Source organism: Chrysochloris asiatica, unplaced genomic scaffold (assembly GCF_000296735.1).
Source record: "Chrysochloris asiatica unplaced genomic scaffold, ChrAsi1.0 scaffold00054, whole genome shotgun sequence".
Lineage (NCBI taxonomy): Eukaryota > Metazoa > Chordata > Mammalia > Afrosoricida > Chrysochloridae > Chrysochloris > Chrysochloris asiatica.
The window spans coordinates 4,737,410-4,751,677 of record NW_006408572.1 but is presented as its reverse complement, the minus strand read 5'-3'; the positions used below and the strand labels follow the sequence as shown (position 1 = coordinate 4,751,677).

At 45.5% G+C, this 14,268-nt stretch overlaps 2 protein-coding genes across 3 annotated transcripts in view; one reads left to right on the top strand and one right to left on the bottom strand.

Annotated features, from left to right (window-relative positions):
* Positions 1–5,146, bottom strand: part of CTNS (cystinosin, lysosomal cystine transporter) — a 20,574-nt gene extending 15,428 nt beyond the window's left edge. For both annotated transcript variants that reach the window (XM_006863266.1, XM_006863267.1), the window contains exon 1: positions 5,086–5,146. In XM_006863266.1, the coding sequence (XP_006863328.1) occupies positions 5,086–5,146 (61 nt within the window). The remainder of the gene's footprint in view (positions 1–5,085) is intronic.
* A 3,311-nt stretch (positions 5,147–8,457) lies between these two features.
* The window catches only part of SHPK (sedoheptulokinase), a 26,690-nt gene continuing 20,879 nt past the window's right edge, over positions 8,458–14,268 (top strand). The window contains exon 1 of the mRNA XM_006863470.1: positions 8,458–8,625. Within this exon, the coding sequence (XP_006863532.1) occupies positions 8,458–8,625 (168 nt within the window). The remainder of the gene's footprint in view (positions 8,626–14,268) is intronic.

Here is a 14,268-nt window from a genome sequence, read left to right as displayed (position 1 = left end):
ACAACAACAACATAGGGTTTCTGAGGCTGTAAATCTCTACGGGAGCAGAAAGTTTCATCTTTCTTCCATGGACCCACTGGTAGTTTCGAACTGCTAACCTTGAGATTAGCAGCCCAACTCAACCACTATGCTACCAGAGCTCTCTCTATACATATATATTTTTTTACAAACTTATCATTTTTATTATAACAAAAGAAAACAAATATAGTCCTCTTATGTTAACAGAATCACCACTAGCTCTTTGAATTTTCCTCACATTTTTTCACAGATTTTTGTTTTTAGTATCAAGCATTTTTTTTCTTTCCTTCTTCCATTTTTCTTTTTAACTGCCACCCCCTTCTTTCTTGCCCTCACTGCTCCGATATCTATCTGAGGCTTTGTTCTGGGCTTGCATAGCTGGGCAATTACAGCACTTGATGTCTGGGCCTGTTAAGTTTTATCTAGACACTGAGGGTCACATCTGATAAACAAGTTCCTGTCTCTGCAAGATCTTAACAGGACAGGACACACCACACTTCTGCGTCTTAGGAGTGTCTACCTTTATAGGGAGATAAGACAACCATAAACCTGTCTATGAAAGGTGATGCCAGCAGCCACCCACACTTCTGGGCCCCCCAGATCTCCTCATGGGAGGTACGCAGGGCCGTCAGCTCTCGCAGTGTTTGTGGGTTTTTACTTCTCAGTCCGCTCTGCACCACAGGAAACAACTGCATCCTATAGCGGAGCCAGGGCACTCTAAAGCTACACACACAGTTGCATCCTGGTCCCCACACTTCCTAGCTCTGTGATCGTGGGTAACGTACAACCTCACTGAGCCTCAGTTTCCTCATCTGCAAAACAGGAAGAATTCTGAGGTCTATCTTGCAGGGTGATTATGAAGTCAAAATGTGGTCACGCTTGTAACACACTTTCCCAGTGGCCCGGCATGCAGGAAGTGCTAGATACTGGTCAGTTACCATCACTGCCATCATGCAGCAACTGCAGAACATTTTTAGTTCCAGAGAGCAGTTAGGAAGCTGCTACCATCTCATGGAAGAGCACCTTTTAAAGGAGTCTCTGGAGACTATGTTACAATGAGCAAATGTATCATACTGAGATCAACAGTGTTCCCCGGAAGAGAGTCTGCTTTTAAAAATCAAGATTTACTATTCTTATTATTAACTAATACTTATTGACATCTCAGGAGCTTGGATGACACCAGGTTGGGTGGTTAGCTGCTAATCTAATGATTGTTATTTTAAACCCACTCAGTGGCTCCATAGGAGCCCTGGTAGTGTAGTAGGCTATGCATTGGGCTGCCAACTGCAAGGTCAGCAGTTCGAATCCACTAGTAACTGTGGGAGAAAGAGGAGACTTGCTGCTCCCGTAAAGTTTTACAGCTTTGGAAACATTATACAGGGTTCGCTATGAATTGGAATCGACTTGATGACATACATCCAACCATTACCAACACCAATGGCTCCATGGAAGAAAAGCCTGGTGAACTACTTTTGGAAAGATTAAACCCGAACCTAACCCAACCCACTGCCACTGAACTGATTCTGACTGATGGCAATCCTACCTAGGGTGACAACTCATAGCGACCCTGCACAGGTTTCTGAGGCTGTACATCTTTACAGGAGCAGAAAGCCTCATTCTTCTCCTGTAGAACAGCTGGTAGTTTCGAACTGTTGACCTTGAGATTAGCAGCCCAACTGGTAACCACTACGCTACCAGAGCTCCTTCTATATAGGGTTGTTGTTGTTGTTAAGTGCCATCGAGTCAGTTCCAACCCATAGCAACACTGTATAGGGTTTCCAAGGAGCAGCTGGTGAGTTTTAACCACCGACCCTGCAGTTCAGTGGCTTTGCAGTCTGGCGGCTCAACTCACAACGCTACCCCAGGACTCCATTCTACATAGGGTCGTTGTTGTTACTAGTTGCCATCGAGTTGGTACTGACCCATAGTGACCTTATACACAGCAGAACAAAACACTGCCCAATCCTGGGCCAACCTCACTACTGTTGCCACGCTTGAGTCCATCGATGCTGCCAACTGGCCAATCCATCTCACCGGGGCTCTTCCTCTTTTTCTCTGACCCTCCACCTTACCAAACATGATATCCTTCTCCAGCAACTGGTCCCTCCTGACAATATGTCCGAAGTATGAGAGACAAAGTTTGGCCATCTTGGCCTCCAAGGAACACTCTAGCTACACTTCTTCCAAAACAGATCTATTGGTTCTTTTGACAGCCCATGGCACTTTCAGTATTCTCCTCCAACACCATAACTCAAAAGCATCAATTCTTCTACAGTCTTCCTTATTCACTGTCCAGCTTTCACATGCATATGAGGTTACTGAAAATACCATGGCTTGGGTCAGGTGCACCTTAGTCCTCAAGTTGACATCTTTGCTCTGCAATACTTTAAAAAGGTCTTGTGCAGCATATTTGCCTAATGCAATACGTCATTTGATTTCTTGACTGCTGCTTCCGTGAGTGTTGATAGTTGATCCAAGAAGAATGAAGTCCTTGACAACTTCAATCTTTTCTCCATTGATAAGAATGTCGTTTATTGGTCCAGTGGTGAGGATTTTTGTTTTCTTGACATTGAGATGTAATCCATACTGAAGGCTGTGCTCTTTGATCTTCATCAGTAAATGTTTTAAGTCCTCTTCACTTTCAGCAAGCAAGGTTGTATCATTTGCATATTGCAGGTTGTTAACAAGTCCTCCTCCAATCCTGAAGCCACATTTTTCCTTCATATAACCCAGCTTCTCGGATTATTTGCTCAGCATACAGGTTGAATAAGTATGGTGAAAGAATACAACCTTGTCGCACACCATTTTTAATTTGAAACCATTCAGTGTTTCCATGTTCTGTTCGAACAACTACTTCTTGGTCCAGGTACAGATTTCTCAGAAGTACAATTAAGTGTTCTGGAATACTCATACTTCGCAATGTTGTCCATAGTTTGTGAAGAGCCACACAATCGAAAGCCTTTGCGTAGTCAATAAAGCACAAGTAAACATCTTTCTGATATTCTCTGTTTTCAGCCAAGACCCATCGGACATCAGCAATGATATCTCTCGTTCCACAGCCTCTTCTGAATCCAGCTTGAACCTCTGGAAGTTCTCTGTCAATGTATAGCGTTGTTGTTGTTGTTGTTAAATGCCGTCAAGTCGGTTCTGACCCATAGCAACCCTGTACAGGGTTTCCGAGGAGTGACTGGTGAGCTTGAACCACCAACCTTGCAGTTTAAACGGTTTTGCAGCATTAACCCATAGCGTCACAGTTGTTGTTGTTGTTGTTGTTAAGTGCCATCGAGTCGGGTCCGACCCATAGTGACCCTGTACAGGGTTTCCGAGAGTAGCCAAGACTAAATCTTTTCGTAAGGATCACCACCAAGAAAACCCTATGGAGCATTTCCACTTTGTAACACATGGGGTCCATAAGTTGGAATCAACTTAACACCAATGAGTTTGTTTGTCTTTTTGACACTTTCCCTCACCCCATGCCAACCACTGTGTTACTCTTCCATTCTCTAAAGCAATGAGAGGTGGGTATTATTCTAAAGAAACTCAGCATCTCAAAATGGAAAGTGTCTTGTTCACCTAGGTCAGGAACGGGAGAGGCAGAATTCAAACCAAGGTCCGTCTTCTGGTTCAAAGTCCAGGTTCTTGCCACTAGGTCACCAAAGAAGTTAAGAGACCAAAAACTGAAGATCAAGTATTTCATCTACCGTCCTCAATGATCACTCTCCGGAACAAGCAGCACAAGGCTAGAAACCCACTTCCAGTTACCTGATTTTACAGTAACCTCCACTCTTTTATGACATTCAGGAAAGGAGGCAAAGTACAGTAATGGAGTTGGGATCTGATGAGCTGGCATTGGCTTTGTTAGGTTCTAGCCTTGTGACTCTGAGCCAGTCTTCTACCCTCTCTGGGCCTCAAAATTTCTCTGTGTATAATCAGTGGTGGTGGTGTGGGAACCACAACTCTCTACGAGGGGAATATTAGACTTACTAAAGCATTAGTCACAGAGACTATGTTTCAGAGATCTGGAGTGGGGCTTTGGTACCTGCATGTTTTTAAAAGGTCTGGCCAGGTGAGTTTAGGCACAGACCAAATTGAGAAATACTGGGTTCCATGGTCCAAAGGCCCTTTTCTTCTCAGAACTGCTTGTTCACAGGTGTGATGGTTCACAGACGTGACTAAATGGCAAACCTGGCGGGTGTGGTCAGATGGCCATTGTTTCCTCAGAGCTTCCATTGTTAATAGTGTAGCCATTGTGTGTGGCTCTTGGGATACTTCCCCGGTACTAGTACTGTTTGTAGAAGACTCCTTCGAAAATCTTCTGTATGGAATTTTAAGACATATTTGCATTTTGGCAACAGCCAAGTGAATGATCAAAAATAATGGGCCTCATGTCCTTGGAAAGCTAAACACAGCTCTTCTTGGGAAGGAATTCCAGAGATGTTTTGGGTAGTGGGAGAAATGCTGAAACAATGTGGGCCTCCGATGGGCCCGCCTTGAAGGTCAGTCCTAATAAGGATGTGCAAACCCGAAAGCATTTGTTGACAACCCACTTGCCTTCTGTATAGTCCCAGCCTTGCACACTGCTCCCCTGGCCCTCTCTGAGAGAAGGGTCTTCTCATCTTACAGTGGGACGCCGACACAGACTCTCTAGGGTGTCGGTGCTTGGCAGGACCAAGCTCACGGTGATGCTGATCACTTTACCTGGCTCTGAAGCACCTTCTAAAACCCACAGCTCCCTTTGTGAAGTCCACAGGACAGGGGCATAAACCTTCTTTACAAACACTCTCCCAAAGTGCTGGGGCTCCACAGTCCGACTTCAGTACCAACTGTAGACTCTGGTGATAAAGGTAACAGAGAGCCTAAGGCTGTTGTTTTTGTTGTTAATGAAGTTAAGGCTATTTATTTATGGAACCATCTAGCTCCTTATAAAATTCCTGGACTCTACCCAAGGGCAAGCAGGCACATGTGGTCTGGACAGTTTTAAACAACTGACCTTAAACCAGTCAGATTACTCACTCTAGATGCACCGTTTCTCTCTTTACAATGTTGATGACCCATTTCTAAACTTACCACATTTTTCTACAAGCTTCAGAGGGAAAAGGATAAAAACCATCAGCCAATTCCTTGTCATGTTTTTCGATTGTAGAGAGCTAGGAAGAAAAACAAATGGCAAGCGTTCAGGTGAAGGTTGACTCAGCTCAGCTCTAGGTGTACAATAGGCCAACAGTAACTACGGCATGGGACAGCTCATAAAGGACTGTGACTTCACAGCCTTTGCATCACAGCCTTAGAGCAGGGGACCCTACAGAGGGATATTTTTCTTTGGTATGTAGAGAAACGGACTCAGAGCAGCTAAGTTGGTTGTGTCCCACTATGAGGAAGTGAACCAAGACCTGCATTTTTCCCTCTTCAGTTGCTTCGTGAAACCTAGTTCACAGGTGGAAAGAATGCAGCTTAATTGGTTGGGGGTTCTTTCTTTTCTAAATAGCTATTTAAAGTGGGATGAAATATTTGACTCTAGGAACCCATAAACCTAACAATTTCTTATGCTGGTGTGAGAGTGCAAGGTCTAAGGCTACCACCTAATTAATTCATTTGACAAGTGTCACCTCCCCAGGATTGGCAAGGATCACTCACAATGGGGACAAAGGGACGAGCAAGTCCCAGATCAGCCCTGAAATAGTTCACAGCTTTAGTGAGGGAGACAGGCTGCTGTTTACTCATAATTCCAACACCCAGCAGATAAACCAGGGGTCAAATGGGGCACGTCAGGCTGGATTTCCATAGCTTGGTCTCCATATGCTGCCTCAGGGTAGTGTTCAGACTCTCCCACCTTTGCCCAATCTCTGCAAACTGGAAACATCTGTGCTCCCACGTTGCCTTCAGTTCCCTCAAATGATCTCCATGAGGCCTTAACACCCTTCCTTCTCCTCAAAGGAGGTCTCCCTGACACCCACCTCCCTCACAGAAAGCTCCCTGAGTGCTCCAGCCTCTCTGACCTCCACCTTTCCCCATTTCCCCAGAGGCCTTTCTGCCTGTTGCAGCTCCCACTGAGCCATCAAACCCCATCCCAGTAACTTTAGCCACTGATCTGGTCACTCTTTGGCCTTCTCTGAGAGTCTTGTCTGGGAAGCTTTAGCCCTTTGCTCTCCGACTTCCTGTGTTTGAGCTCACAGGGGATTGCTGTCATGTGTATACAGAATGTCCACAGGCCTTTTTCTCACTCTTGCTCTCTCCTCACCTCCTCCCTGCTCAAGTTAAGGATTCAGTTTGTCCCTAGGACAGTGAGAAAATGTAGAATAAGGTCTAACCAGCTGCTATCTCATTCTGTAGGAGTGGACTATGAATGAGAAACTCTTGGTCAGCAAAAGTTCCCCAGCCCCAAAGGCTGAGACGTTTTGGAAGAAAAAAAAAAAAAGACCAAGATGAGTTGAGGGCACAAAGTGAATTGAGAAATACTGGGTTCCATGGTCCAAAGGATCTTTTCTTCTCAGAACTGCTTATTCACAGGTATAATGGCAAAATGGTGTGACTACAATTAGTGTCTTTGTGAATGCTACAAGTTAGAAATTTCCATGGAAGTCTTAACTAGCTTCTAAGTCTCACTCAGCTGTCAGTTGTCCAGAAAGTCCTCCCCCGCTTCTATAACTTATTCCTTCTTTGAGGCAACCAGAACCAGGGGTCTCCTACAGCAGTTTCTCTCTGAGTCGGTTCTGTCTTTTGTTCTATAACCTGTATCTCCTCACCTTGAAAGCTAATATAGTGGCAAGGAATGCGTGCCCTGGAGAGAGATTGCACAGGTGTGAATTTGAACAACAGCTTATTAGATGCATGACTTTGGAGTGCTACTTAACCTCCTCAAGCTCTTCAATGTCCGAATGTAAAAGCAGGGACAGTGATACCTACCTCATAGAAAATGCAGAGCATGCTTTCTCAATGGGAGCAGAAATTGTTTTTTGGGGGAGTGAACAAAATCTTCAGATATTATAATGGTTTGTAGATCTCCAAAGGGCCACAGTACTCAAGCAAACAGTTATCAGTGGTAACAGCATTTCATAGTGGAAAAGATGACTGGGGGAAAAACGCCTAAAAAGGCTCCTGGGGGTAGGGATGGTGATAAAAAAAGTTGCAAAACACTGTTGATATAGGCACTTAGCAAGCACTAAATGTAGCTTGTTGCTATTAAGTGCCATGGAGGCTCACCTGACTCACATCAACCCTGTATAGAATTTTCGAGAAACCGCTGGTGGGTTTGAACCCTGAACCTCGAGGTTAGCACTCCAGTACATATCCTACAGTGCCACACCAAGAATCCAAGTATAGGTTGTGACTATTCTTAATATTACTGAAAAACATAGGACCCAGGTGTCCTCGGGGGCTAGGCGGGGTGTCGTATCCTGTCCAGTCCCCCGGAGCCCAGCAGCGCTCAGTGGAGCTCTCATTATCCCCTCCTTCCAAAGAAATCCGCAAACTCTCCACCCAGATAGAGTTCAGAACAACATAGGAATAGTCACACACACCACACTGGCATTCCAGTGTCCCCTGCCTCCGCCCACCACTCCCCGGACCTTTCCACTTGGAAGGTGTCCAGTGTCATAAGGCCGAGACTGGAACCATCTCCTCCCGCCCTAGGCAAGGGATGGAGCCCAGGAGCGGCCAAGGGGAAGTGGAGCCGCGGTATGCTGCCCTCCTGACTTGCGGTGCCGGGCTCTCGCCCCCAAGGGGTCTGTCTGGAAACTGGGCGTAGGCAGTAGGGGCCGCGCCGGCTCTCACCTGAGAGCCTCCGAGGCTGGGTAGACTGACCACACAGGATACAGAAAGCTCGCGTCAGGTGCAGCTTCGGAATGAACACAGGTTCCTTGGCCAGCTTGATTTTTGTGTGAAGGCGGGCCGGAGGTCACCTGACCCGTATCATCTGATCCGTGGAATACAGTTCTTGGCGTGCACTATGGGAGTTGTAGTTTTCGGTGGTCTTAACCAGACAAAGAGTAGGGGGGAAGCGGCGGGATGCACAGGTCCCGTGTCAGCGACGGAGGCTTGGATGTGAGGGAAGATAAAGCAACAACAGCAACAAAGGGCTACAGATGCTCTTGGAGCGTCAGCACCTGTCAGCGAACTTTGAGCTACTATAGTGAATGAGGCACTTACTGTCCTGTGCTGTCGCGGACTCTCCGTTTAGGTCCCTCCTACCGCCGCCGCCACCTATATTCCGGGCCCGGTTAGTCTTCCTCTACCAAAGGCAAAACTAGGACCCGCCATTCTAAGTGTGGCTGCAGGAACGACGGGCGACACCGCTTTCCTCAAACCAAAGACGAGAAACCGCCATGTTGAGTGTGGCCGAGGGTTGCCAGGCAAGGCCCCGCCTCCGCACCGCCCATTCGGGTTAAGGGTGCCGGTAGGCATCTAGGTTAGCAGATACTGGCAGCGCCTGACACCATTGCTATGGAAGCACACACGATCACGCTCGGCATTGACCTGGGCACCACGTCTGTGAAGGCGGCCGTGTTGGAGGCCACGCCAGGCGACCCCTCTGGGTTCGTGGTCCTGGCGAGCAGTTCCCGAGCTGCGCTGGCGGAGGCGGCGGCCGAGAGTGTAGCGGCCGGGACCCAGGTGAGGCAGCGCCCTGGAGCCGCGCCGCCTCCAGGAGCCTCCTGACATCTTTTCTCCTCCGCAAAGGAGGCCGCCCTGACTACCTCAGCCTCCCTGGCAATCTCCATCAAGGAATTCTGCTCCAGCCTCTCTGATCTGCCTGCCCCCATCTCTTCCCGGGACCTCTCTGCTGTAACCCACCCTGATCGTTAGATTGTCCTAAGATCTTACCCACCTACTTCCACCAATCTCCCCATTCTTTGGCCTCCTCTGAGGGCTTTGTCCATGGCGCCTTCGTCCCGCGCTCTCATGACTTCCTGCACTCAAACTATGGAGGGAGAATTGCTGCCCTGTGTATAGAGAATTTGCACAGGCCTTTTTCTAACTCTTGTCATCTCTGCTTACCTTTTCCCTGTAGTCTCAAATTAAGGATGCAGTTTGTTTCCCAAGACACGGGCAGATGAAGAATCTGGTCTAACCAGCGCTCCTCTCATTCTACAGGAGTGGAATTGGACTGAGAAATTCTTGGTCAGCAAAAGTCCCCCTCCCGCAAAGGCTGAAACATCTTGAAGGAAGTAAGTCAGAACAGATAGAAAGGCATTGAGAGATAAATCAAGTTTTGAAAAGGCCAGAGTAGTTGCACTCTGACGACGAGTCTCTTGTGAAGGCCACAAAACAGAAACGGAGAATTTTATGACAGAGGGCTCCTTTGAGAGATGTAGCTTCCAAAAGGGTTACAGTTCTCAGAGCTGGATTCCATTAAACGTAGATATATGCTCAGTTACATGAAATGAGTATTGAATCAGGAACTTTCTGTGTAATCGCATGGCTTCATCTTTCTGGACTTCAGCTCGTTCTTTTCTCATTTGAAATAGATGGCTTCCCAAGAGTTGTATGTTTCATAAGGCTTGCAACACATCTGGATTCAGTTCTTTAGGGTTCAGAGTCCATCTTACTCAGAAACATTTCAGAGGACAAAGTTTTCAGGAGCACTTTATTTTTTAATTGTTGTTTAAGTACTGTGGAGGAGCTCTGGTAGCGTAGTGGTTACGAGTCAGGCTGCGAACCTTAAGGTCAGCAGTTCAAAACTACCAGCCGCACCGCGGGAGAAAGAGGAGGCTTTCTGCTCCCGTAAAGATTTACAGCCTCGGAAACCCTGTACAGGGTCGCTTTGGGTCGGAATCGACTCGACGGCACTTAACAACAACAAGAAGTACTGTGGAGTCAGTTCCGTCGCAGCGATCAGTATAGGGTTTCCGAGGGGTGACTGGCGAATTTGAACTGCCAACCTTGCTGTTCAAACCGACCTTGAGGCCCAGTGCATTATGCCACACCAGGGCTCCAGTTGTAGTTGTTGTTGTTAAGTGCCATATGAGATGGAGCCGAAGTCTACTCGAACCTTGTTGGGGTGCACCCAGAGCTGGAATACAGGAGAAGGATCTCAGCAGTGCTCTTGTCTCTTGAATTAGGGTCACTTCTTGAAAACTACTTTTTCCTGTTTTCTCCAGCATTCTTCAGACACACCCAGACACACCTGGCTAATGAAAAACTTGTTGTTGTTGTTGTTGGTAAGTGCCATTAAGTTCTGATTCACAGAGAACCCTATATAGGGTTTCCAAGGAGTTTGAACCACAGACCTTGTGGTGCTAACCAACCTTGTGGTCTAGTGCTTGTCCTCCAGTGCCACACCAGGACTCCATGAAGAGCTTAAGGAAGGCCAATGATAAATAATTTCCCTTGCCTCCTGCATATGTAAGTTGTGCTCTTGGACGTATAGCATTGCTATCATTTCATCTATAGCAGGTTCTTCAACTTCAGCAATGACATTTGGGATAGGTGATTCTTTGTTGTGGGGACTGGCTATTGTGGGATGTTCAGCAGCATTCCTGGCCTCTATTCACTAGGCACTAGCAGTACTCCCACTCTTCTCAGCTGTGACAACCAAAAAGGTCTCCACATTGCTAAACAGACCTGATGAGGCTTTTCTCTCCTCCTGTCCACACTTGTCAGTCATCAGGAGTATTGTGTACTGTTGTATTTATATTCCTCTCTGGGCTGCAAGGTTTGCGGTTCAAACTCACCAGCCTGTCCTCAAAGACCCTATCCAAGGTCACTATGAGTCGGAACGGACTCGATGGCACTTAACAACTAACAGAAAGATTGGCACTTCAAACTCACCCAAAGACACCAAGACAGGTGTTCCTATCATCCGCTGGAAGATAAGATTGGCGAGTTGCTTTTGAAAAGTCACCGCCTTGGAAACTCCATGGAGAATAGTTATACTGTGCACCCACGGGGTTACTGTTAGTTGGAATTGACTCACTGGTAACCAACAACAAGAACCTTTTTCAAATCTAAAGCTCTCACATTTACTCAGGAGCTGCTTGTTACGTGCTGTTGAGTTGGTTCCAACTCATAATAAACCTATGCACAACAGAATGAAACACTGCCCATTCCCGGCAATATGTTTGAGCCCATTGTTGCTGCCACTGTGTTAATCCATCTCATTGGGGGCTTCCTCTTTTGCCCTGACTCTCTACTTTATCAAGTATAATAAACTTCTCCAGGGACTGATTCCCTCCTGATAATATGTCAGAGGTATGAGAGACAGTTTCACCATCCTGGCTTCTAAGGAACATTCTGGCTGTACTTTGAACACAGATTTGTTTGTTCTTCTGGAAGTCCATGGTACTTTTCAATATTCTCCAGCACTATAATTCATCAATCTTCTCCAACACCATAATGCACCAATTCTTCTATGGTCTTCCTTATTCATTGTTCAACTTTCACATGCACAGGAGGTGACTGAAAATACCATGTCTTGGGTTAGGCGCATTGTAGTTCTCAAACTGAGCTCTTTGTTCTTGAACACTTTAAAAAGTTTCATGCAGCATATTTGCCTAATGCTATACTGTTACATGAAGTCCTGGTGTGGCGCTGTGGGTTAATGCGCCAGACTGCAAAGCTGTTTGAACTGCAAGGTCAGCGGTTCAAGCTCACCAGTCGTTCCTTGGAAACCCTATATGGTGTCGCTATGGGTTGGGATCGACTCAACAGCATTTAACAAATATAACAACATACTGTTAAGTGTCCCCTGGTCCCCCTCTAGGAATATGAAGAATCAGACTTAAGTGGTGACACCACTTCTCAAGGATGCAAGCACACTGGACATTAATTCACTCATAAGATTTAGTAGAAAATAATAGTCCACTTCAGAGAGAGAGAGAGAAGCCGGTCTGTCTTCGTGATAGGAGAAGACCCCAAGGAATTGGGGAACAAGGTTTAATAAACTCAGGACTCCTTCCCTAGGGGAGTTTTTTCACCCAGGGGAGTGGTTTGGGAGGTCTTTCATACATTTTTTTTCTGCAAATGTATCAAATGCCTTTTATGGTGGTGGGTTAATTGTATGCAGGGGTGGATACATATGTTAATGAGATTACAATAAATCAGTATACATCAAAAGATCTTGCTAAACTGAAAGGTTGTTAAGTGCCAGAATTTATGCAGTCAGTGTTCCTGGTTCTCAATGGGTTTATTGTGGTTCTGCCTTTCCTTTGGTCTGGTAGTAGCTTAGTGGTTATGAATCTGGCTGCGAACCTTAAGGTCAGCAGTTCAAAACTATCAGCTGTTCCGCAGGAGAAAGATGAGGCTTTCTGCTCCCGTAAAGATTTACAGCCTTGGAAACCCTATATAGGGCCGCTATGGGTCAGAACTGACTCGACGGCACTTAACAACAACAAGCAGGAAAGGGCTTGAGATATCCCTAATCTGTTCCTATCAGTAGGTCTTTTGATTTTCTCACTGCTGTTTCCATGAGTGTTGATTGTGGAGATTGTTGTTGTTGCTAAGTGGTGTTGAGTTGCTTCTGAGTTAGAGACCCTGTATCATATTCATCCTTAAAACTCTAACTAGTTGCTATGCACTGCCTATTCTTCTGCACCCCATTTCAGCAGTTCCTCTCCATGGTCTCGCCCACACAACTCACCCTCTCTGGGTCCATTTTAAACAGTGACTTCTCTGTCTTGGATGATGCAGCATCTGATCACCACGTGGGAACTCTCAAAACCAACACAGTTCAGTAGAAATACAAGCCACAAATGTCAGCCACATGTGCAATTTTCCAATTTCAAGTAACCCTATTAAAAAAATAGAAAAGCAGATGAAATTGATTTTATATTAACTGAATGTATCCAACGTATAAAATATTTAAAAGTATGAAAATAATGAGATATTAGCATTTTTTCTTTATTGTTTCTATTGATGTTGTTGTTGTTAAGTGCCATCGAGTCATTTCTGACTCTTAGGGACTCTGTATAGGGTTTCCAAAGAGTGGCTGGTGAGTTGAAACTACTGACCTTGTGGTTCAAACCGATCTTTCAGCCCAGTGCTTTATCCTACAGCGCCACTGCTATCAAATCGGTTCAAACTCATACTGAGCCTGTACAGGGTTTTTGAGGCTGTATATCTTTGTGGGTGCAGAAAGCCTCATCTTTCTCCCATGAAGTGGCTAGTGGACTCAAACCACTGAACTTGTGATTTGCAGTCCAGTGCTTATCCTACAGAGCCATGGCACTCTTTCCCTCCCACTAACTCTGAAATCCAGTGTGTATTTTGTACTAAGAACATGCTCAATGCCACTGGTTCCCATATTGGGTAGTGCTGATCTCTGCCTCCTGCTTTCTTCCCCTGCTGCCTGTTTCTTCCTCTCGGATCATGCACAGCCCTGTGTCTGCTCTTTCCCACTCTTTCACTGCCTCCTCAGTTCTGCAGTAGTGTCTCCTAGACTCTCCTATACATAAGGACATCCTTTTAACATGTGGGGTCCCTCCTCAGGAAATACTTTGTGCTTCCTCTCCACTCCTTTCCCATCTTCTTGCCCTTCCTCAGTTTCCTTCCTAGACTCCTTTGTTCATGTGAATTATGAGCCTAGACCAGCAGGCTGAAAGGGGACAAGTGAGAGACTACCTCCAAAGTGGGAATTGCACTCTGAAGCGAAGTGAGGACTAAATCTTCAGATGCCCTTTTAAGACCATAAGGGGTTTTTTACATCACCAAAGAACAAATATTTTACGAGGTACTAAAATCAGAGCTGCAAGGTTGCTGGCTCAAGCTGCTCCTCAGAAACCCTATATAGGGTTGCTATAAGTCAGAATCAACTTGAAGGCATTTAGCGACAAGATCTGAGCTATATTTCTTTTCCTGTTCTGTTCTGAGCTTTCCATTGTTCCTCCTAGTTGTTAAATTTAAGTTTCCTTTGTACCTTGGGGTGATTTTTGTATGCCTGAAGTTGACTTTGGTTAAATTTAGAATACTAGTTCTTATTTTTGTAAGGTGGGTCTGGTTTTTACAAATAATTTTATGTTGATCTGGAAATTTATGCATTTTACCATTATATTTAAGGGACAATTTTGCTGCATATATATATGTATAATCCTAACCCACCTTACAAAAAATACTAAAGGGGGTTCTTAGGAGAGAGAATAAACAACACTAGACAATGAATGAGAATATCACCCAGAACTCAGCCCAGATATAGAAAAGTATTCAAAGTAAACCAAACAGGGAACCAGAGATACCCATTTGCAATAACAACAAAAAGCACAAAGTAAAAAGAGTTAACAGGTTAGAGTTTCCAAATGAAATCAAGTAGACGTCAAAATTTTT